At 43.9% G+C, this 24,744-nt stretch overlaps 1 protein-coding gene across 1 annotated transcript in view; it reads right to left on the reverse strand.

Annotated features, from left to right (window-relative positions):
* Positions 1-1,568: 1,568 nt before the first annotated feature.
* Positions 1,569-24,744, reverse strand: part of ubr1 (ubiquitin protein ligase E3 component n-recognin 1) — a 38,854-nt gene continuing 15,678 nt past the window's right edge. The window contains exons 5-45 of the mRNA XM_055863241.1: positions 23,178-23,305; positions 22,941-23,079; positions 22,706-22,768; positions 22,293-22,524; positions 22,100-22,188; positions 21,889-21,987; positions 21,630-21,787; positions 21,426-21,525; positions 21,184-21,312; positions 20,892-21,072; positions 20,356-20,417; positions 20,097-20,207; positions 19,892-19,957; positions 19,681-19,782; positions 19,526-19,589; positions 19,221-19,345; positions 17,859-17,911; positions 17,635-17,737; positions 17,474-17,522; positions 17,200-17,354; positions 16,997-17,096; positions 16,773-16,876; positions 16,578-16,658; positions 16,301-16,479; positions 15,473-15,675; positions 15,252-15,345; positions 14,986-15,138; positions 14,735-14,835; positions 14,548-14,644; positions 13,743-13,891; positions 13,056-13,111; positions 12,884-12,980; positions 12,712-12,779; positions 9,310-9,545; positions 6,904-7,040; positions 6,700-6,808; positions 6,483-6,539; positions 6,305-6,382; positions 6,021-6,191; positions 5,391-5,492; positions 1,569-5,255 (exon numbers count right to left, since the gene is read on the reverse strand). Of these exons, the coding sequence (XP_055719216.1) occupies positions 5,114-5,255; positions 5,391-5,492; positions 6,021-6,191; positions 6,305-6,382; positions 6,483-6,539; positions 6,700-6,808; positions 6,904-7,040; positions 9,310-9,545; positions 12,712-12,779; positions 12,884-12,980; positions 13,056-13,111; positions 13,743-13,891; positions 14,548-14,644; positions 14,735-14,835; positions 14,986-15,138; positions 15,252-15,345; positions 15,473-15,675; positions 16,301-16,479; positions 16,578-16,658; positions 16,773-16,876; positions 16,997-17,096; positions 17,200-17,354; positions 17,474-17,522; positions 17,635-17,737; positions 17,859-17,911; positions 19,221-19,345; positions 19,526-19,589; positions 19,681-19,782; positions 19,892-19,957; positions 20,097-20,207; positions 20,356-20,417; positions 20,892-21,072; positions 21,184-21,312; positions 21,426-21,525; positions 21,630-21,787; positions 21,889-21,987; positions 22,100-22,188; positions 22,293-22,524; positions 22,706-22,768; positions 22,941-23,079; positions 23,178-23,305 (4,722 nt within the window). The 3' untranslated portion in view covers positions 1,569-5,113. The remainder of the gene's footprint in view (positions 5,256-5,390; positions 5,493-6,020; positions 6,192-6,304; positions 6,383-6,482; positions 6,540-6,699; positions 6,809-6,903; positions 7,041-9,309; positions 9,546-12,711; positions 12,780-12,883; positions 12,981-13,055; positions 13,112-13,742; positions 13,892-14,547; positions 14,645-14,734; positions 14,836-14,985; positions 15,139-15,251; positions 15,346-15,472; positions 15,676-16,300; positions 16,480-16,577; positions 16,659-16,772; positions 16,877-16,996; positions 17,097-17,199; positions 17,355-17,473; positions 17,523-17,634; positions 17,738-17,858; positions 17,912-19,220; positions 19,346-19,525; positions 19,590-19,680; positions 19,783-19,891; positions 19,958-20,096; positions 20,208-20,355; positions 20,418-20,891; positions 21,073-21,183; positions 21,313-21,425; positions 21,526-21,629; positions 21,788-21,888; positions 21,988-22,099; positions 22,189-22,292; positions 22,525-22,705; positions 22,769-22,940; positions 23,080-23,177; positions 23,306-24,744) is intronic.

Here is a 24,744-nt window from a genome sequence, read left to right on the forward strand (position 1 = left end):
TACTGTATGAAAGAGTCATAGACTGTTTCGGCAACATGAGAGGAGGATAGCATTGGCATTTCTCTACAAGTAGGCGGAGTTTAAAAAAAACATGTTGGGCAATATCGGTCCACTAATACAGGCCCAGTGGACTACTTTTGTGAGAAACACATTTTTTCCTATTATATTATCACCCCTTCTTCCAGCGGCTATACATGCATGTACCCAGAACTTAATCGAGCAGCTGCCCAATTACACAAGACTTTCGTTCTGAGTTAATCAAGATTAGCCGAATGGCATTGGTCCAGGTCAAAATGTGCAGACCTTTTCCCACAGCAATGGGACAAGCTTTCCCACAGACATGGCAATTAAGTGTGTGCTGTCTTAACAAAATTATTTAGGCTTTTATAAATATGCTCCCTAGTTTTGCTGAAGCTATAGACCAATGCAACTGAGTATGTCTCACTTCAAGAAATCTTACATATAGTGGAACGCATACAGATGAAGAGCCTAACGGAAAGAGTTAGAAACTTGTAAACACTAAATCATTTTGGAACTTAGACATTACCAAGGTTTTGCTGATAGTTGTTCTTGTTGGGTTTGTTCAGTACAATATTGTTTACGATTAGCAAGAAATTCTGTAGGAGAAAAGTGAAGACCAAGCACAGACAAGTGTTGGCACTTAAAATAAATATCACTAGTGCTATTTTTGTACAGTAGACGATTTACAGGAGCAATTAGGGTTAAGTGCCTTGCTCTAGGGCATACACAGATTTTTCACCTAGTCGGCTCATCAAAAAAGCAACCTTACGGTTACTGGCCCAGTGCTTTTAACCACTAGGCTACCTGCCATCCTAATCCTCTGCAGCAAGTCTGTATGCATATAGCCAAGTGTGTGACGAACAAGATTGAGATTTCTAAGCAATAGGACCCCCACTGCCTCAAATTACCCCTAATCTATGTCAGAACGGAATCTCACCTCCAATCAATCTGATGACACATCCTATTATGGCCACACACACCATACAAAGGAGGGAGAGACTACTTAAGGCCCTGCTTAAACTACTGAGGACTACAGATACTACCAATCAACACAATATGCTATTTCAGACTATAAACAAAACTGTGTAGGTTCTTTGTCAGCCTTGATTCGCCGTGGAATTAAACAGGGAAATATTAGCAAATCTGATTTATTATACAACACAGGTGCTGCTAAGCAACAATCAACAGTATCATTCCTGCAAGATACATCCTTACAACATCCTCAAGTGCAGCCAGGAAGTAGTAGTTATTAAAGCTAACTAGTATAGTGTGTAATATAAATTATGGTAATTATTGTAGGAAACACGAGGTGCTAAGGGCACTGTATAATAAGGACATGGGATTTGATGTCAATGTCCATGTCACTGTACTGACATATGATGCAATGAGGGTGATGAGAAATACTTAAGTCATACAGTATCTTCTCTTTCATTACATTTTTTTGTTTTTTTATTTACTCTCTTTTCAGACACTGAAGAGTAAGTGCAAAATGAACAAACGTGACATTTGTGTTGATATTCCCAGTCAGACAAAGAGGGCACAAGAACTCGTCTAGATCATGTCTTTATTCAGACAGCCTGGTTATCATACAGCACTGTCAAGCAACGCAAATTAGGAAAAACAAAACCATACAGTATATGCACAAAACTTCATTTTCCTGAAAAGTTTGATGTAATATCAAGTGTATTTTTATAGCGATTATTCTTTTTCCATGTAGATACTCTCCCATAAAATGTACATAATTGTCATAAATACACTAAATGTAGTAGTGATGTGCTCTTATTTACTTGTTAGATTAGTCGTGTACAGAATATATTTTGCATTGCTAGTATGAACCTTTTTGTCCCCATTAGCTACAATATGATCTATTTGAATGTCATTTTCACAGCACAAATAATAATTTCAAGAGCAGATGACAATATTCCCATACACAATTATTTAAAGGAGTTACAACAAAAGATGCCTCTAATAAGTGTATCAGGTTGGCAAAATATGGAATTTCAGTGAAGACCGACTCTTTTACATGTACATATATTGAACACTTTAGTAACTTTATTTCAAAGTGCTTTCAGATTAACATTTAATTGCTATCTAATTCATTCAGATTACAATAAGCAATGTTTGTAAAGTAAAATAGTTAATTATCTCTTCATATACTTTTGCATTTGACCAGTATAGAAATTGCTTGTATATCTATTCATACAGTGCCTTCAGAAAGTATTCACACCCATTGACTTTTTCAAAATGTTCTGTTACAGCCTGAATTTAAAATTGACTAAATTGAGATTTTTTTGGTCACTGGCCTACACACAATACCCCATAATGTCAAAGTGGAATTATGGTTTAGAACTGTTTATTAAAAAATGAAAAGCTGAAATGTCTTGAGTCAAAGTATTCAACCCCTTAGTTATGGCAAGCCTAAATAAGTTCAGGAGTAAACATTTTCTTAACAAGACATAGAAGTTGCATGGACTCACTGTGTGCAATAATAGTGTTTAGCGTGATTTTTTTTATGACTACCTCATCTCTGTACCCCACAAATACAATTATCTGTAAAGTCCCTCAGTCGAGGAGTGAATTTCAAACACAAATTCTACCACAAAGACCAGGGAGGTTTTCAAATGCCTCGCAAAGCAGGGCACATATTGTCAGATGGGTAAAAACTTTTTTTTTTAAAGCAGACATTAAATATCACTGAGCATAGTGAAGTTATTAAATTAAACTTTGGATGGTGTATCAATACACCCAGTCACTACAAAGATACAGGCGTCCTTCCTAACTCAGTTGCCAGAGAGGCCAATGGTGACTTTCGAACAGTTAGAGTTTAAAGGCTGTGATAGGAGAAAACTAAAAAAGGATCAACAACATTGTAGTTACTCCACAATACTAACCTAATTGACAGAGTGAAAAGGAAGCCTGTACAGAATAAAAATATTCAAAAACATGCATCCTGTTTGCAACAAGGCACTAAATTAGTACTGCAAACATATTTGAAAACCTAGACGAAAATCTGGTTCAGTCTACTTTTCACCAGACACTAGGAGAGGAATTCACCTGTAAGCAGGACAATAACCTAAAACACAAGGCCAAATATACACTGGAGTTGCTTACCAAGACAACACTGAATGTTCCTGAGTAGCTTAGTTACAATATTCTGCTTGAAAATCTATGGCAAGACTTGAAAATGGCTGTCTAGTAATGATGAACAAACAACTTGCGAGTTTGAAGACTGAAAAACAATGTGCAAATATTGTACAATCCAGGTGTGCAAAGGTCTTAGAGACTTATCCAGAAAGACGCACAGCTTTAATTGCTGCCAAAGGTGATTCTAACATGTATTGATTCAGGGGTGTGAATACTTATGTAAATTATATATTTCTGTATTTCATTTACAAAAACAATTGTTAAATAAATACATATATTTTTTTACTTTGTCAATATGGGGTATTGTGTGTAGATGGGTGAGAAAAAACTCCTTAATCCCTTTTGAATTCAGGGTGTAACAACCAAATGTGTAATGAGTCAAGGGGTATGAATACTTTGAAGGCACTGTACATTATCTGGCTCATTCCACGAATAGAGTACCTTTTGCATCCCTTTAATATTTAAACAGAAATTGTGCACCAATAATGAATTTTAGAAGCCCATTACATTAAAATGATATGCCATTTAATATAGACCACATAGAAAATTCAAGAAATCAGCTTATTTTATATGAAGACTTGCTAAAGTCACAAGTCACAATTTTCACATGTCCCTCGTCATGTTTTCCGACTTCTAGGAAGGTTTTAACCCACTTAACACCACAACGTCTCCAAGTTCACCATCATTGTAAAGCCCTAGTTATTTTGTTGTTTTGACAAAGTCAATTCTGATGATAATTATTTATTTTATGTGATAAGTGATTAAATCACATGTCCCTCATTTTAATGTCAACCCTGGTGAGTAACTCTCGTTTTAATATGGTGAATCAATTCCTTTTAAAAATATTTTTTCAAAAGAAACATTGAACATCTAATAGTGAAATCATAGTGTAAAAACAGGTGAGCTGGATCTACTATTTTTGGCAATTTTCTGGTGTTTTGTGGTGGAAAACTGAGTCTGTTGAGCATACCATGTCAACCCCGTTACCCGTAGATAGTTAGGCTTGAAATGCTTCAACTTTTTTTTTTTTTTTTTTTTTATGTCTGTAGCTTGCATTCGATTGCCCCTCCATTTTGCTTTCATTCCCCCGGTCACAGGGAGATGCATGACTGATTTAAGATGAAAATCTCAACCCTGTTACTTTAATGCTACTTTACTGGCCCTTACTAGTCCTTTTTTTATTTAACTCCTTGAGATGGAAAAAATGTTTTTTATTAAGTTGAACATGTTCTTTATGTCAATGTTAAAATTAGGTGAAAATTGTATTTTTTTTTTACCAAGTTACACTACCCAAAATGTACTCTATTTGTGGAAAGAAATCTATTTATATCATTTTAAAAGGGTGATGGTCAGTAACATGGGCTAGGTGCCATGCAAACGGTCTACTGTGACAGAAAGCAAAAAATATAGAAACAGGAAGCATGATCCCAAAGACATTTGCAAAAGAGTAAACAACTCCCACACTGCAAGACTCACTAAAGCCATTGTTTTATCATCTCTATAAAGTCTTAAAACAAAAAGGAGATGGCAGATAATTCACAGCATCACTTGGGAGATATTTTATATACACAAGCTGACGGCATAAAGATACTTGGGTGTTTGATAGATGTATTTTCCTTTAATAAGCTTTTCTATGGAGAAGGGGAACGTTATTCCTAGCATTACTCATAGCCCTCTCACAGCAGACAAATTCAAACAAGGCGACTTCAGTTCCCGACCCCCTCCTCATCGCTCTCTGTCCTATCTGCACTCCCTTTGGGATCCTGGGGAGGAATGGCTGCACAGGGGCGCACCGCTCCCGGCCAGGACATATGTAGATGGGCGTGTGTGTATATGTATGTATGTATGTATGTATGTATGTATACACACACGTGTGTGGGCTGTGCCCCTTGGCTGTGGCCTTCAGACCGTGGCCCTACCCAGCAGCACACATAACCTGGTCTTGGGCTCACAGCATCTGCCATTCGAAAGCAAACATGACGTTGACAACCTCCAGGCTACGGGCGATCTCCTCCAGGATACAGTGCTGCTGCCACAGCTGGTGGAGCTTCCGGTACCTCTCAGGGCACAGATGCAGGGGGTTCCCCCTCCTAATCTCACATTCACAAACAGTCCGTCAGTGACACAGGTTTGCTTTACAAATATAACCTTTTTCTACAGAATGCCATCAGAGATGGATGTAATGAATGTTTCAAAAGCAAAGAGAGGAGATGTGGCCAGCTTACCCCAGCTGTGGGTCAGTCTCTCCATAGTCATCAAGATAAGGGGCTGGATAGGCGCTTCCTCGTGTCTTACTGGCCATCAGGACCATCTCACACTCTCTTATCCTAATCAGCGGGGGGGGGGGGGGGGGGGCAAAGGAATCAGTAGAAGCTTTATAGAACATATGAACATGTTTATAACCACATGCCCCCCCTGTCCCTACAGGAGCCCTTGTCCCCGAACCACCTGAGGAACATGCCCACCCTGTTCCTACAGGAGCCCTTGTCCCCGACCCACCTGAGGAACATGCCCCCCCTGTCCCTACAGGAGCCCTTGTCCCCGACCCCCCTGAGGAACATGCCCACCCTGTCCCTACAGGAGCCCTTGTCCCCGACCCACCTGGGGAACATGCCCACCCTGTTCCTACAGGAGCCCTTGTCCCCGACCCACCTGGGGAACATGCCCACCCTGTCCCTACAGGAGCCCTTGTCCCCGACCCCCCTGAGGAACATGCCCCCCCTGTCCCTACAGGAGCCCTTGTCTCCGACCCACCAAAGGAACATGCCCCCCCTGTCCCTACAGGAGCCCTTGTCCCGACCCCCCTGAGGAACATGCCCACCCTGTCCCTACAGGAGCCCTTGTCCTCGACCCACCTGAGGAACATGCCCACTCCAGCCCCACAGGTGGCAGCGTGTGCGGTGCAGGCGCCCACCTCCTCCCCATCAAGCTGGCTATGACAGCAGGTGCTCTGGGAGCACAAGATGGTCCCACAGAAGAGGCACAGGGTGGGGTGCTTCCTCTCATCGTCTGTGGAGTTAGGACACCTGGACAGGAGGGTAGAGAGAAAGAGGACTCAGTCTCCACTGGAACTCAACAGCTCTCCAATCACTTAACCAGCGTATATGATAATCCAAGTTAGACAGTGGTGGCTACTTACTGAAAGTGACTGGCTTGATTAAGGAGCGCGCTGTAATCCTCAGGAAGCTCAATTAACCGATTCCTTTTCCTGGGATAACTGCAATAATCATTTTATCAAAGATTCAGTTATTCATAGGGAAGAAAGGAAAATAAAATCTGAAATATTTAATTCTGTTGCAAAGTGAATTTGAGCTTACCTGATTGTCTGCATTTCCCCTTTTAGGGCTTTGGTTACAGCTGGGTGCCCACACCACCTGAGAGACAGAGGCCATCAGTGAAAAATATATCTTAAGTGCCTCAAACAATTACATTAGAAACATAGCTACCATCACACATCTGGTAAGAACATCAGTTAGTAAATGTTCTATTAATTTCAATGTATTTTGGCTGTGACTAACAGGTTATTGATATTACCTCTGTAATAAGGGAAAGACAGTCCCACGGTGCTCCTGAAAGAGCTGGAACACATCGCAGGGCAATGCCAGATAACTGCACAGTGCCTCCATCTGGCCTTGAGATGTAACTGCAGTCGAGACAGCATGAACGGTTCAGTCAGTAAAACCCTAACCCATTCAATCCCCGTACACACCACAGTAGTCTGAGCCCTGAGATACCTACCTGTAGTACTGGAGAGCTCCTCTGGGGGGGGCACCCCTGTAAGGCAATTGAAGAAGAGGGCAGCGCAGCGCAGGAAGGGCGTGACCCCTCTCCTCACTCTGTCTGCCACTGAGCTCCCAGACACATCTGACCTCATTCTAGTCAATAAAACACACAGTCACACAATCTGCTTGGGAAAATAATTGACCATTGACTGGATGAACATGAACAGAAAAATGTCAAAAAATGACCCACTGCACAATTTACAGAAAGTACACTAGCAGTCAAAAGTTTTAGAACAACTACTCATTCAAGGGTTTTTCTTAATTTTCTAAAATGTTCTGCATTGTAGAATAATAGTGAAGACATAAAAACTATGAAATAACACATTAAATCATGTAGTAACCAAAAAAAGTGTTAAAACAAATCTAAATCTATTTTAATATAGCTTCAAATAGCCACCCTTTGCCTTGATGACAGCTTTGCACACACATGGCATTCTCTCAACCAGCTTCGCCTGGAACGCTATTCCAAAAGTCGTGTTGGCTGCTTTTCCGTCACTCCGCAGTCTAACTCATCCAAACCATATCAATTTGGTTGAGGTCAGGGGATTGTGGAGGCCAGGTCATCTGATGCAGCACTCCATCACTCTCCTTCTTGGTCAAATAGCCCACAGCCTAGAGGTGTGTTGGGTCACTATCTTGTTGAAAAACAAATTATAGTCCCACTAAGCCTAAACCAGATGGGATGGCGTATCGCTGCAGAATGCTAAGTGTGCCTTGAAATCTAAATAAAAATCACAGACAGTGTCACCAGCAAAGCACCCCCACACCATAACACCTCCTCCTCCATGCTTTACGATGGAAAATACACATGCGGAGATCATCCGTTCACCCACACCGCGTCTCACAAAGACAGCAGTTGGAACAAAAAATCTCCAATTTCGACTCCAGAACAAAGGACACATTTCCACCGGACTAATGTCCATTGCTCATGTTTCTTGGCCAAAGCAAGTCTCTCCTTCTTATTGGTGTCCTTTAGTAGTGGTTTCTTGCAGCAATACAACCATGAAGGCCTGTTTCACACAGTCACCTTTGAACAGGAAATATAGATATGTCTGTTACTTTAACATGCTGACCAGACCGGACACGTCTGCCACGCCAAGGGCTAAAATAGAACTCATTCCTATTTCTGACGCAGTTCGCGCTGCAAGTCCTGCCTCTCCCATCTCCTCATTGGTTTATAGAAGCAGGTACCCACGTGCCATCTCCTCATTGGTTATACCCACGTGGGTGATTGAAAGACGAACTGTTTTGCCGGTAGTCGTGGTAATACAATGAATGTTTAGATGCCATCACCATATAAGTTAAACGATGAAAAAGCCTGGAAGGAGGAGAGATTAGAAACAATTCGGTTGGCCATTTTATGTGTGGATTAATTGTTGGAGTAGAGGTCCTTGTGCATTTCAGGTAAAGTAACAACTCAATGTTTATATCCCAGGACAAATTAGCTAGCAACAGCAAGCTAGCTAAATAGGACAAATTAACGTTAGCTAGCAAGTGCAAGCTAACTAGCTAAATTGCCATACATGTTTAATGCTTTTCGACCTGTCCCCAAATTAATGCCATTGGTTCAGAGATTGTTTTGATATTTTAACCTGCGTGTCGTGATCGCGTTTGGTGTGGGGGGGAAAAATACATTATGCACGATAGCGCACGCGCGCAGACGGTTAGGGCTGCAATTTTTGAGGCTGGTAACTCTAATGAACTTATCCTCTGCAGCAGAGGTAACTCTGGGTCTTCCATTCCTGTGGCGGTCCTCGTGAGAGCCAGTTTCATCATAACGCTTGATGGTTTTTGTGACTGCACTTGAAGAAACCTTCAAAGTTCTTGAATTGTTCTGTATTGACTGACCTTCATGTCTTAAAGTAATGATGGACTGTCATTTCTCTTTGCTTATTTGAGCTGTTCTTGGCATAATATGGACTTGATCTTTTACCAAATAGGGCTATCTTCTATATACCACACCTACCTTGTCACAACACAACTGATTGACTCAAATGCATTAAGGAAAGAAATTCCACAAATTAACAAGGCACACCTGTTAATTGAAATGCATTCCAGGTGACTACCTCATGAAGCTGGGTGAGAGAACGCCAAGAGTGTGCAAAGCTGTCATCAAGGGAAAGGGTGGCTATTTGAAGAATCTCAAATATATTTTGATTTGTTTAACACTTTGTTTTGTTTCTACATGATTCCATGTGTTATTTCATAGTTTTGATGTCTCCACTATTATTCTACAAAGTAGAAAATAGTAAAAGTAAAGAAAAACCCTTGAATGAGTAATTGTTCTAAAACTTTTGACCAGTAGCGTATATACATTTATTTATTTTTTTAAATACAGAGAAAAGACAGCATTCCTTCTTACCCGCCTGTACACTGTGACACAGCGGCATAGAGCTCTGCTGCTGCCCTCTCCGCCTCTCCCTCCTCTCCCCCAAACATTGCAGTGTCATTTGTGGAGGAGAGGAGGACCTGCACCACGTGGGCCATGGTGACCAGGTGCAGGATGTAAAGGTGGTTGTAGGCAGAGCTGACAGCAGAGGGCTGCAGGTCTACCGCCTCCTCCTGGTAGAGCGCTGGAATGGCAAGCACCAGCCCCACCTGACAACACACAAAGAAAGGTTGGTTATCCCCAGAGCGTGTGGAAAACCTACTGTATACATCAAACAGAACACTAACTTCCTTCACTAAAGGTAACCTGCCTAAAAGGCTACTGACCCGTAGAACTCACGTCTGTAGCCATGAAGTGCTTTGAAATGCTGGACATGGCTCACATCAACACCATCATCCCAGAAACCCTAGACTCACTCCAATTTGCATACCGCCCCAAAAGATCCACAGATGATACAGTCTCTATTGCACTCCACACTGCCCATTGCCCATTCCCACCTGGACAAAAGGAACACCTATGTGAGAATGCTATTCATTGACTACAGCTCAGCATTTAACACCATAGTGCCCTCAAAGCTCATCAATAAGCTAAGGACCCTGGGACTTAACACCTCCCTCTGCAACTGGATCCTGGACTTCCTGACAGGCCACCCCCAGGTGGTAAGGGTAGGTAACAACACATCTGCCACGCTGATCCTCAACACAGGGGCCCCTCAGGGGTGCGTGCTCAGCCCCCTCCTGTACTCCCGGTTCACTCATGACTGCACGGCCAGGCACGCATCCAACACCATCATTACATTTGCAGATGACACAACAGTGGTAGGCCTGATCACCGACAACAATGAGACAGCCTTTAGGGAGGAGGTCAGAGACCTGGCCGTGTGGTGCCAGGACAACAACAACCTCTCCCTCAATGTGATCAAGACAAAGGAGATGATTGTGGACTACAGGAAAGCGAGGACCAAGCACGCCCACATTCTCATCGACAGGGCTGCAGTGGAGCAGGTTGAGAGCTTCAAGTTCCTTGGTGTCCACATCCCCAACAAACTAACATGGTCCATGCACACCATGACAGTCGTGAAGCAGGCACGACAAAACTTATTCCCCCTCATGAGACTGGAAAGATTTGTCATGGTTCCTCAGATCCTCAAAAGTTTCTACAGCTGCACCATCGAGAGCATTCCTGACTGGTATGGCAACAGCTCAGCCTCCGACCGCAAGGCACTACAGAGGGTAGTGCGAACGGCCCAGTACATCACTGAGGCCAAGCTTCCTACCATCCAGAACGTCTATACCAGGCGGTGTCAGAGGAAGGCCCTGAAAATTGTCCAAGACTTCAGCCACCCTAGTCATAGACTGTTCTTTGCTACCACAAGGCAAGCGGTACCAGAGTGCCAAATCTAGGTCCAAGAGGCTAGGTCCAAGCCATAAGACTCCTGAACACCTAGTCAAATGGCTACCCAGACTATTCACATTGCCCCCCCTCCCGACACCACTGCCACTCTCCGTCATCTATGCATAGTCACTTTAATTAACTCTACCTACATGTACATACTACCTCAACTAACCGGTGCCCCTGCACATTGACTCTGTACCTGCACCCCCCCCTGTATATATTGTTATTTTTTTACTGCTCCACTTTAATCTTTTTTTTTTTTTTTTACTTTACTGTCGGTTAAACTGCACTCCAGCTCAGAAACCAGATTGCATAGCGGTCACGGGTGCACCTGAGCCACGCTTGAGCTCCTAACTGATATCATAACCATCATCGATAAAAGACAGTACTGTGCAGCCGTCTTCATCGACCTGGCCAAGGCTTTCGACTCTGTCAATCACCACATTCTTATCGGCAGACTCAACAGCCTTGGTTTCTCTAATGACTCCCTCGCCTGGTTCACTAACTACTTCTCAGACAGACTTCAGTGTGTCAAATTGGAAGGCCTGTTGTCCGTACCTCTGGCAATCTCTATGGGGGTGCCGCAGGGTTCAATTCCCGGGCCAACTTTTTTCTCTGTATATATATCAATGATGTCGTTCTTTGATTCTTTGATCCACCTCTACGCAGACGACACCATTCTGAATACATCTGGCCCCTCTTTGGACACTGTTAACTAACCTCCAGACGAGCTTCAATGCCACACAACACTCCTTCCGTGGCCTCCAACTGCTGTTAAATGCAAGTAAAACTAAATGCATGCTCTTCAACTGATCGCTGCCCGCACCCGCCCGCCCAGCATCACTACTCTGGACAGTTCTGACTTGGGTATTTGTAGTTGTCCACATATTCTAGGTGTCTGGCTAGACTGTAAACTCTCCTTCCAGACTCACATGAAGGATCTCCAATCCAAAATTAAATCTAGAATTGGCAACAAAGCCTGTTTCGCAACAAAGCCTCCCTCACTAATGCTGCCAAACATACCCTCGTAAAACTGACTATCCTACCGATCCTCGACTTCGGCGATGTCATTTACAAAATAGCCTCCAACACTCTGCTCAGCAAACTGGACGCAGTCTATCAGTGCCATCCGTTTTGTCACAAAGCCCCATATACTACCCACCACTGCGACCTGTATGCTCTCGTTGGCTGGCCCGCGCTTAACTTTCGACGCAAAACCCACTGGCTCCAGGTCATCTGTAAGTCTTTGCTAGATAAAGCTCCGCCTGATCTCAGCTCACTTGTCACCATAGCAACACACACCCGTAGCACGTACTCCAGCAGATATATTTCACTGGTCATCCCCAAAGCCAACACCTCCTCTTGCTGCCTTTCCTTCCAGTTCTCTGCTGCCAATGACTGGAACGAATTGCTTTAAAAATAAAAAATAAATCACTGGAGTTGGAGTCTTATATCTCCCTCACTAACTTTAAGTGTCAGTTGTCAGAGCAGCCTACCAATCGCTGCAGCTGTACACAGCCCATCTATAAATAGCCCATCCAACCAACTACCTACCTCATCCCCATATTTATTTTTCTGCTCTTTTGCACACCAGTATTTCTACTTGCACATCCTCATCTGCACATTTATTACTCCAGTGTAAATTGCTAAATTGTAATTACTTCGCCACTATTGGCCTATTTATTTCCTTACCTCCTTACTTCATTTGCACACACTGTATACAGATTTTTCTATTGTGTTATTGACTGTACGTTTGTTTATCCCATGGGTAACTCTGTTATTTTTGTCACACTGCTTTCCTTTATCTTGGCCAGGTCGCAGTTGTAAATGAGAACTTGTTCTCAACTGGCCTACCTGGTTAAATAAAGGTGAAATGAATAATTAAAAAAGGGGCTCGTAAGTAAGCATTTCCCTGTAAGGTCTACACCTGTTGTATTAGGCGCATGTGACTAATAACATTTGATTTGATGGGTGACTTACCAGAAGGTGGAAGAAGTCTACTTCTAGAATAGAAGGTGTGCTCTCTGAACTCATGGTGGGTAGCAAGGCTGTAGAGAGGCAACCAAATCAAATATTACATAAAATACCAAATCACACAAAATGAATGTTAGGTGGATGGATATCGTGTGCTGGGTGGTGTTTGAACATGTACCTCCTAACATGTCTGTGAAGTGCTTCTGAATGACAGCCTGGGAGCTCTTGAGGCGTTGGGTTGCAGAAAACTGAACCACAGCCTTCAGACCCGCAAGCTGAAAAAGAAAGCAGAGTTACTGTGAAGGTGAAAACTGGTCAAACACAGTCCCTCTGTAATCTATCTGACCTACCTGTCTGTTTTGTAAAGAGCCGAACAGTGTCTTATCCTCTTCCTGTAGCAAGTTCTCTGTTAGGAGAAGAAGAAAAAAAAAAAAACATACCGAGGTATGGTAAAATGAGTTCAGCTAGAAAAAGGAGACAGAGAGACACAGAGAGATAGAGACACAGAGAGATAGAGACACAGAGAGATAGAGACACAGAGAGATAGAGACACAGAGAGATAGAGACACAGAGAGATAGAGACACAGAGAGATAGAGACACAGAGAGATAGAGACACAGAGAGATAGAGACACAGAGAGATAGAGACACAGAGAGATAGAGACACAGAGAGATAGAGACACAGAGAGATAGAGACACAGAGAGATAGAGACACAGAGAGATAGAGACACAGAGAGATAGAGACACAGAGAGATAGAGACACAGAGAGATAGAGACACAGAGAGATAGAGACACAGCGAGAGAGAGCGAGAGAGAGCGAGAGAGAGCGAGAGAGAGCGAGAGAGAGCGAGAGAGAGCGAGAGAGAGCGAGAGAGAGCGAGAGAGAGCGAGAGAGAGCGAGAGAGAGCGAGAGAGAGCGAGAGAGAGCGAGAGAGAGCGAGAGAGAGCGAGAGAGAGCGAGAGAGAGCGAGAGAGAGCGAGAGAGAGCGAGAGAGAGCGAGAGAGAGCGAGAGAGAGCGAGAGAGTCGGTGGGACTGACCAATGGCCTGGATGGTGAAGGCACAGGTGTTCCAGGACATGACGGGCACGGCGGGACACAGCTCGTTAGGGCCCGTCTGCAGCCCCACCCTGTGCACCGTGGTGGCACATACCACCAGCATTTCCGCTATGCTGTCAGAGTACTTCCTCCTGAAGATCAACAAGTACTGATTACATTACAGAGCATGTAGTGAGTGGATACATAATATAGTACACTGTCAATAACATGGAAATGATGTCAGTGTGTGTCGTGCGCTATAGAAACATTTGAATAAACCATTAAGAGCAGATGGGTGTGTGTGTATGTGAGTGAGTGAGTGAGTGAGTGAGTGAGTGAGTGAGTGAGTGACTGAGTGACTGAGTGACTGAGTGACTGAGTGACTGAGTGACTGAGTGACTGAGTGAGTGAGTGAGTGAGTGAGTGAGTGAGTGAGTGAGTGACTGAGTGAGTGAGTGAGTGAGTGACTGAGTGACTGAGTGAGTGAGTGACTGAGTGACTGAGTGACTGAGTGACTGAGTGAGTGAGTGAGTGAGTGACTGAGTGACTGAGTGAGTGAGTGACTGAGTGAGTGACTGAGTGAGTGACTGAGTGAGTGACTGAGTGAGTGACTGAGTGAGTGACTGAGTGAGTGACTGAGTGAGTGACTGAGTGAGTGACTGAGTGAGTGACTGAGTGAGTGACTGAGTGAGTGACTGAGTGAGTGACTGAGTGAGTGACTGAGTGAGTGACTGAGTGAGTGACTGAGTGAGTGACTGAGTGAGTGACTGAGTGAGTGACTGAGTGAGTGACTGAGTGAGTGACTCACGGCTCTTTTACTCCAAAGCTGAGGATGGAGCGGAAGTCTGGCTCGCCTTCCCCGCAGAGGGCAGTGTCTCCATCACTGATAGTCTCACCGCTGCTTTCTGGACCACAAACACAATGGAGTCACACCTGCAAAAGCACTGGGCTCGTTCCACTAAGATGACTTTGTGAGATCACACAGCTGTCTTTACCTGGTCCACGAGTGACAGACTTGAGTCCTTTGATCCTGGCAGAGAGGATCTGGATCCAGCGAGGGAGGGTGAGGAGCTGTCCCACCAGCTCTGCATTCTCACTGCAGACAGGACATAAGGGACAGGTTGGTTACAACTGATATGTTCACTACTGGGCCATAAACCAGATTTAGTTTTATGGATACTCCAAAAACTTATCTAAAAACTCAGTCATTTAGGAAGTGGCAATAAAGTCTAAAAAGAAGACATACTAGTTGAGTGTGAGTGGTTCCAAGGGGATGAGAGGAACCACAGTGTTGCACAGGGACTTGCAGAGCGGGCACATGTACTCCCCGTTCTCCAGGTCAATGATGTGCTCAGCATGGAGCCGGTTCCGAGTGGTGTTCTGGACGGCCTCAAAGTACCTAGAACACACAGAACAAAAAAAAAAATCTATCTTTAGGTCTTCAGGCCCAAGATATTATGTTAGAATCATCATCCCTATGATTCATTGATACACGTGACTGCAGTGACTCACTTCTGCCAGCAGGTGGCGTGCATGACATGGCCACAGCTGCCAGTGTGAGTCCCCACAGCCAGGTCAGGTGGCATGAAGAGGGGGTACATGGTCTCTGTCACACAGAACAACACATTAACATCTTTAATCATTTCAACAGTAACGCAAAAAGAGATGACAGTGGTCAGAGAGTATTGTGTACAACACGAGATCAAATGGAGGAGACTGAAAAGGGAACTAACCATTGTTTGCCAGAGTCTTCCCCCGGCACTGTGTGAGCACGGTTGACCGCTGGACACAGGCAGTCAGCACCATGGCTGGAGATCGGGCCTGGACCTCCTGCTCCTCCTGACATAGTATGCAGGTCAGCACCTCCCTCTCAGCCGGGGTGGAGCCCCGTTGAGGCCCCACAGCCACGCACAACTCTCCCAGCTCCATGGCACAGCTACAGGACAGGAGGAAGAAACATGACAGCAAATTACTCATTTAAATCAGTTATAGATATCCTCCTAATCACTAACCTTCAATCAAGCAATCAACCCAATTCAAATTTGAATTCACTCTCCCTCCTGCAGTAAACTTGAGGTACTACTAGGCAAGCTAGAGTATATTATTAAAGAGATTCTCCAGTACTTTGTATACTTTTCAGCCAGTAGTTCTGAACGTAGCGCTCACGAGCCAAAAGTGGTCACCAAAAACCCCTTTTCATTGCTCTCTCTCGCTCTGCTGCGTATGCATCTTGCTAGCTGTCACTCAAATTGCGAGGGGCTGAAGGTCATTGGCTAGAACTCAAATTGCTAGGGGGCTGGACCACGTGAGAGAAAATGTAGGGAAAATGGCGCAACGCAGCTTTCAGAAAAACTGTAGCTTTCAAACTAGGGATTTCATGGCTAATTGAGGTAAGAAGGTAATTATGCATGTATGAATTACACATGGACACACATCCAGCCCAAAGCGAGAGGTTTAAAAAATACTTTGTAGTCGCCAAAGTTCCGGAGCATGTCTTTAAAGGAAAGGCAAGACTCTATAGTCTCCCTCACGGCCAACAGCTCCCCCTACATCCTCCTCACCTCTCTCTGGAGGCCACAGGCTCCCCCTGGGAACTCTCTGGCATGTTGTCATATAGCATCTTGTGTGACTCAATGAAGTTCTTCTGCATGGCCGACATCTGAGCCATGATCTTCTGGCGATGGAGCTTGGCTGCCTCCGCCTTCCTCTTCCGCTCGGCTTTGTCTTTGTCAGGGACGATCTGAGTCAACCAATCAGACATAGACAGAGGGTGAGGATTCTTCAATGCAGAAATGTTGCATGACAGAGGTGTAAAAATGACACATGTTCTGTTTTTACCTCTTCTGGCTTGGTCTGCTCCACGCTCATAGAGGCTGCTGGACTGGACTTCTCCCTAAGGCACTTCACCATCTCAAACATCTACCAGAAAGAGAAATATGATCATTTAAACAAAAAGCTGTACTGTAAACTGTCTAAAATCTCCTTTGAAAAAAGATGATCAAATCTCTTAACAAGACAATGAAGTTAACCCACCTGCAGTGTCCACTTAATCATATCCTTCTGGGCTTCCAAGGAAGGAAGAGCCGTCATCTTGGACAGGAGGTGGAACACAGATTTGCTATGCTCGGAGCCGATCGCTGAGCGAGTAGAGAAACAGAAAATGTCTCAAGAACAAATGTATATGAACTGTACCCTAAACCAAGAATAATCCAAGTGATATATTTAAAGACAAAAAGTAGTATCTCTAGGACACTCACTGCGAGCTTTGAGGCTGAAGTCAAAGGTGACCTGCTCCACAGTGTTGGCTCCCAACTGGGCCTTCTCCTCCAACAGACCCTGGCCTATAAGGTGCAGGGACTGTGGGGGGCACACACAGTTACAGTTAATATGGTTCATATAAAAAAGAAAGAGAGAGCGCGAGAGAGAGCGCAAGCGGGAGAGAAATACATGCGAATTGTACCCTCTGGATCATGGCTTCTGTCCAGTAGGTGGCCCGGTCCTCCACAGCTCTCTGCAGGACTCGTCTGAGGATGTGGATGAGGATGTCACAACACAGCAGCTGCACTATGCTGGAGAAGGCTGGGCAAAAGGGAGGGGGGACAGGGGGACGCAGGGCTGGGCATGGACAGAGAGACAGTGATGAATCATAAGCAAATAGTGAATCACCTACAGGGATTGGCTCATAATAACACTGTTTCCTTTGTATGAACATATGATTATGAGTTCCATCTCACCTTTGTCACTGCCCTCCTGAGTTCTTCTCTTCTTCTGAGAATCTTCTGCCTGGAGCACAGAGGTCACAAGGTTATACATTAGCAAATGCCAGCAGCCAAGGGAAAAATGGCTTTGGAAAAACAAATATAAATGTGTATGTAGCCTCTGTACCAACATATACCTTGCTATGCTGAGATTTAGAATAGTGAAAGAAGAAGGGATTGAATTCCGGCAGGCACTCCTTTTTCACTTCATACAAGCCGTGTCCAGAAACACCTGGCTTCCTAAATGGGAGGATCAACAGGTCAGTGAAAAAGCTTGTCAAACGTTATTCTCTGCTGAAAACGTTATTTATTATTTTGATTTGTATTATTATGGTCAAGATGACCTTAGTGTTACACTTACTTGAAGGTGGCAACTTTTGGAATGACAGTTTCCAGGCCAGTTTCATGGCTCTCCTATAAACAAAAAAAGTACATTGTTGCAGTATAAAAGTGGTAACAGCATTTGTGGTGAAGGCCTTCCCAGACTGTACATCTGATCAAGTCTTTTAGGACTATTACATATGATTCAAAATTCGAAAGGCGCCCGCACATCTGAGCCATCTTTGTTGCATGGTAACAATTGAATAACATGAGAGAAAAAAGAAACCTGCACACTGCTCTTACTAAGCTTTATAAGAGCTCTGGCGAAGGCCTTCAGGCCGATACGTAAAGCTTATTAAAGAGCAGTGATACTAGCAAGAGCAGTGTGCCGGTTTCTTCTTTTTTCTCAGGATTATTACATGTCACACTGTGCGACGTTACCAAATTATTAATCTTGATATCAACTTGGCCAGATAGTACCATTTGCTTAAGTGTAGTCATTACATTCTGCGATTGGCTTGTTAGGCTATGTCAGCCGACATAGGTTACATCAACTGCAGTGGTGTATTTGATCTGCGTATGTGTCAGAACCAGTAGCTCAAGCCTTCCTCTTATTGTGGTCGTCACTAGTTAGCACAGCCACAAAGTCATAAACCCTGCATATACAATATATCTTTTAAAAGTCAGATTTGAATCTCAATCCTAGCCTTAACCTTACTGCTAACATTATGTCTAAACCTAACCTTAAATTAAGACCTCAAAGCTGTATTACCTAGTGGGAACTTCTTATGCGCGAGTGAAGTGAGTTCGGAAAAACTGAAAGTATGCATCTTAGAAATAGTTCACATACAAACGTTGCATGTCCGAAATCAGAATAAAACATGCTTCCCAAAGATAACATGGCCGCTGTGGTAAAACGTATACTTTGATTGGCGATTGTGCATTTATCAAAATTCCATCAGGTAGCTTGACTTCATGTGTCATGTAAAGATTAGGGAAATCGGTATTCTTGCAAAGGATGTAAACGTTTAAATTGAGATATTATATGAATCTGACTATTCAATCGTATTACTCTGTGCATACTCAGGGTCAACCGTGTTCCTATTGGTCAAGTCACCGAGATCGGCTCGTAATAGCAACCACAAAACACAATAAAAGCTCAACATTTCTGACATTGACAGAACTTTGTCGGAGCCTACGACTGCACGTAGTGGTACTTAAATCGGCAGACCTAGACCCTGTCACACTGAATGGCCCAAGACGTCCAACAATCGTTTACAACCTAAGAATTTGCCCGCGACGTGGACATTTTGTCTGGGACGGCAAAATTCTGGTATAAGATGGCTAAAATAGTACAGTCTGTGTGAGGCTTTAGAAGAGTAGTATAGGTCCACATTCTCACATTCTCTGGCAGGCCCTTGACCAGGCTGCTGTGAGCCATGGGCTGAATACACAACAGGTGGATCACCTCCCTCATAGTCACATCCTCTTTGGTCACATGACTGATCCCTGGGACATACCGCTCCCCTGGGGACACAGGGGGCATGACATACAGAATGAGACACCCTTCAACATAATCAATAACTGCTATATCATCTAGCCAACGAGATGTCACTATACACAGTCAACTTACTAACTACATATTAGGATTTTGCCAGACATTTACTTAAGTAGATATGTTATTTAGAAAGCAGCTTAGGGACATACCAACAATGATGATGAGGAGGTAGAGCATCTCTTCTGTTAACCGGTTCCACTGTTTCAGCAGTTCCTGAACAGGACCATTGGTATTTTATTAATTTACGATTTTTCCAAAATGTAATAATTATTTATTTGAACCAATAGTCGATGATCTCTCTTACTTGGTCTTTGCTTGCGAGACTTCCATTGAACACATCAAAGAGCTCAAATCTCTGCAAGATCAGCATGATGAAGTGGTTGGGGTCCATTTTGGAAGCGGCAATCTGTAAAAAGTTTTGAGAGGAGACTTCCGATTATGTAGTGGTAGTCAGGAGACTCAATAGAATAAACAGGGAGGGGAGCGCAGAACAATGTTGCTGTTAAAACACTAACCTGTAGCATGATGACATCCTTGTCAAACATCTCATCCCTGCATTTTACATCGTGGTAATAATACACCTGCAAATGACAAATCATCTTACATTGAAACACTGACATTTAAGCGATCACAAAATGTGAAATCAATTCTTGAAAAGTTCCAGTTTTAGCAACAGTTGACACCATCAGCCCATCCAAGCCATCACATCCCGCCTTTCACCTGGCTGACGAGCGAGAGGCCGTTCCTGCGCCACATCTCAGCTGAGACTTGGGCAGCCAGCACCACACAGCGCAGAGGGTGCTCCGCAAACCAGGTGAAGTCACAGCTCTCCTGTAACACATAGACGGCCCTGTCATTTAGCAACAGCAGAGGGAAGAAGATAGTCTGCAGATACAAAGCTGATTCTTACTGACTGATGAAACACAAGAAAACCGATGGAAAGATTTAAAGTGAGTTTTCACTTGTCACAGATACTTACTGGATCCAGGAATTCATGGAGGCGTTTGACTGCCCCTGTATAACACAGCTGTACATACAGGCCTGGGGATCATAACTGGTATTAGAGGTTCCGTAAAACTCAAGATGCACCAAAGAACATTAGTGTGAAGGTGGAATGACAGCATAACCAATAGGGCTGGGACGATACCAGTATCGCGATAACTTATTGAGGAAATGTTACTTCTTTAGGAAAACAGCCCTAATGTTGTAAACAAACATTATGCTGTCATCCAAAGTCACGTGTATTTATTTTCCAAGCTATAGTACACAGTATTTTACATACAGCAGGTTTTTTAAAGGACCAAAGAGTTGTCTGCTTTGTGTTTTCATTTTTTCTACGGGAAAAAAATATTGCAGTAATGGTCTCGTCCCGGCCCTAATAACCAATAGCCATGCTGTATGATCTTCATTTCCATAACGCCCTCTTCATTTACACAACCCCAACTACTGTCCCAACACAGAGCAATTTCCCAAGGCCCATAGGGGCAGACAGATGGACAGTATGGTTCTCCTCACCAGCGAGCGCCCTGGAGATGGGCAGGTGTATGCTGACAGGCTCCTGGGACACCTTGTATGGGCTGACATGGAGGATGTGTTTACACATGTAGTAGTCTGTGGCCTCGCTTTGAAAGGGTTGGTTATTGCAGCGCATTAGCGCCCTGTGGCACTCCCTGAAGGACAGGAGGAGAACAGTCTCCTGGGAGCATGGGCAGAGATGCCAGTCAAGTACACAGAAACATACACTTTTCCATATTTATCAGAGATTGAGGGATTTGGGGATTTTAAAAAGCATTGCGTGAGGACTTACATCAGATGAACACCAGTCCTGGAACATGACGAGGATGTGTCGTAGCTGTCTCTGGATAGAAAACCCAGCCTCCCATTCAGGTTCGACCTCGATGTGCTGACCAAACTGCCGCTTCACCTCCTCCATACCCTACCAAGAGAACAACCATCTGATGCATTTCATGATGGAGGCAAAGGCTGCAAGTCAATACAAAAGCTGTAACGCCCGACGGTTACTCCAGAGTGTAAAGCGACTGAGTGTACCTGCATGCAGTGGAGGAGCCCCAGGAAGACCCTGAACCCCTCCAGGAACTGGGTCCTCAGCTCCTCAGTCCACACAGAGGGCTTGCTGATCAGAATGTACCTGTGGAGTAGAACACTTTCATATTACGGATAAGCATCAGGCAGCTATAGCAGGAGACATATTCCTGATGTCAGAGATTAAGCTGAGTAGTATGTCACACCCACCTGAGGTCGTGGAAGATCACCTGGATCCGGAAGAACTTGTCTGAGTTGTACCCCTGGAAGTGGAAGCGATGGTTGGCATCCAGGTGCTCCGAAAGCAGCTCCATGACGGTGTCAACGATCACCTTGATCACATTCCCTTCCTCAATCAGCTGCCTGGCCTGAACAGAGAGAGAGAGAGAGAGAGAGAGAGAAGGATACAGTGGTGAGCTAAGCCTGGCAAATGTTTATTTTATATTACATGGATGGCCATCGCTCTCACCAGAGTGGGTACGGTGAAGATCTGCACAGATAGAGCTGTAATGGATATGCTCCTCTCATGGTCATCAAGTGTGTAGTCCTTCTGCAGTTGTTTGTAATGCTGAAAGACAGTTAGGGCAAAAGGGTTGGATGTACAGTATAGGTTAGCCACAATTGTAATGTAAAGGTTGCATTTATTTTAAACATATCAGTGTACTACTGACTTGACATACCTTGGTGAACTCAATGGCAAAGCGCCTCTTGTACTCAGTCTCCATCAGCAGGCTACAGAAGATCAACTCATGGATGAACTTGCGGGCTCCTGGTGGAAAGAAGAGAATGGGCTTGAATGTGATGGACTGGAGGCAAAACAGAGGTGCATCTTAATGTAGAGATAGATTGGAGTATGGATCAAGGTCTTCTTGCCTTTGTACAGCCTAGAGTCGTGCAGCATGAGTCGGCTGATGAGGCTGGGCTGGTCCCCCTCTAAGCTGGGCTCCAGAGCCACCTGACAGAACACCTGCCTGAACCCCACTGAGTAGCCGATGATCTGCTGAAACCAGGCGCCCAATCGCATGGCAAAGCTCTGGTGGGCCATGACCGCAGAGTGGAGGATCTCCACACGCAAGGGCTGCAGGGAGATGTGCTCCGAGTGGGACTAAAAGCACAACACAGAATACAACATAGGTTAGAGGTCAGTGGCTGCAGGGAGATGTAGTCCAACGTGGGACTACAACAACACAGCATATAGCAGGGGTAAGATGACTCAGAACACTGGAGGTGATTAAGTTCTATGGCAAAATTAGCATTTTGCAGTTTTATAAAAGGCTATGATTTACCCTGATGAGGTCCTTGGCTTGTTGGCAAGACCGGAGCTTCCCTCGCTTCACTGCCCGGCGACCCTGCATTCAAAAGAGAATGATCAATTTCAAGTGCATAGCTATAATAACAACGAGAGTTCAACATTGCAGCAGAAGACATTTGTTTTCCGTCCTTTATTGACATATCTAGATGCTATAAATTAAAGAAAGTAATGAAGAATGCCAGATGGCAGAGAAGGCCTGCAGACAGTACCTCTTTGTCGATGAGGGCTGTGTGAGTATGTGCCTCACTGTGGTCACACTGAACAGAGCGCTGCAGGGTGTAGATCACATGATCATATGAGTGGTGCTCATCGTTGTACAGTACACAGTAGTATGTGTCCTCCTTCACCCTATGAGAAATCACATTGAATGTCATTCTGGATTTAAAACTACTGGTGTAATGTGGATAAGTTTAGTGCTATGGTTATCATTAGAAATAGGCTAGTACCTGGGCTGCAGTTCTGCTGCTAGCTCATAGCTCTCCTCCCACACCAGCAGATCTGTAGCGTAGCGCAGGAGAACCTGGAAGAGTTTCTGGGCACGCTCACGTAAACCAGGCTCTAACACACACTCATCCTACAGAGACAAAAAGTATCAGTCACACACATTTTTACATTTGAGTCATTTAGCAGACGCTCTTAACCAGAGTGACTTACAGCAGCAATTAGGGTTATGTGCCTTGATCAAGGGAACAGACAGATTTTTCACCTAGTCGGCTCGGGGATTCAAACCTAAAACCTTTCAGTTACTGGATCAACGCTCTTAACTGCTAGGCTAGCTGCCGCCCTATGGTATGGTGCCATCTCATACACACAATCATGTCTTGCACATGTAGGGCCCTATAGAATCGGTTTAAATGTTCTCCATTTTCTTTTCTTAGGTTTCAGATTTCATTTCTTTTAGATTTTCACTCTCAAAATCACAGTTTTTAAATAGAAAAACAACAGAATTGGATGTTCTAAGTCCACAACAATGCTTAAACTACATCAGGAGACAACATTTGGAGGTCTGGCAAAAATCTAAGAAATGTTGGGTGTACATAACCTTTAATTGAAGTGCACACCAGCAAGAGACTTGCTTGGTTATTGGTCTTTCTGTAGCAGACAAGTGGTTACAGAGTTTGCTAAACAAATCACCACTGGATTGACGCAAATAATCATGATACACTATATGACCAAAAGTATGCTTTCCACTAGATGTTGGAACATTGCTGCAGGGACTTGCTTCCATTCAGCCACAAGAGCATTAGTGAGGTCGGGCACCAATGTTGGGCGATTAGGCCTGGCTTGCAGTCAGCGTTTCAATTCATCCCAAAGGTGTTTGATGGAGCTGAGGTCATGAAATTGCTTGTTGAAGGGTGCCATGTTGAAAGTCACTGAGCTCTTCAGTACCGGCCATTCTACTGCCAATGTTTGTCTATGGAAAATGCATGGCTGTGTGCTCGATTTTATACACCTGTCAGCAACGGGTGTGGATGAAATAGCCGAATCCACTAATTTGAAGGGGTGTCCACATACTTTTGTATATATAGTGGATATTATTATGTTAGGTAGGCATAGACTACTTTGTAGTTAACATTTCATTGAGAAGGTTTTTGGGATAACCTTTCCCTCTACCAGAAGACGGTTGTCTTAACATCATCACTAACGGCGACACAAAGTAGAGAGACGAAGCCTTGTAAGGTATTGGTCAGTCACATGCATGAACCAAACGTTAGAAATAATAAGAATAATTAATCATGCAAATATAACTTGTCTGTGTAAGCAGTATATAAAATAACTAAACGGGACTGCCCCGGGGAAACTCCTGACAGATGTGTAGTACTTGGTGCATTAAGTTTGTTGGAACCTCTCCAGCTTGTCGATAATAAAGAATGATTCATTTAATATTGACTTCAGGTGTCCCTGGTGGTAAATTCCATGACAATATGAATCATTTATGCATTTGACTTTGTTCATGTCTTATCATAATCTTGGGCAAATTAAATCATTTACTAATAAATTCAATATATTTAG

This window comes from Salvelinus fontinalis, chromosome 15, assembly GCF_029448725.1.
Source record: "Salvelinus fontinalis isolate EN_2023a chromosome 15, ASM2944872v1, whole genome shotgun sequence".
NCBI classification, from domain to species: Eukaryota; Metazoa; Chordata; class Actinopteri; order Salmoniformes; family Salmonidae; genus Salvelinus; species Salvelinus fontinalis.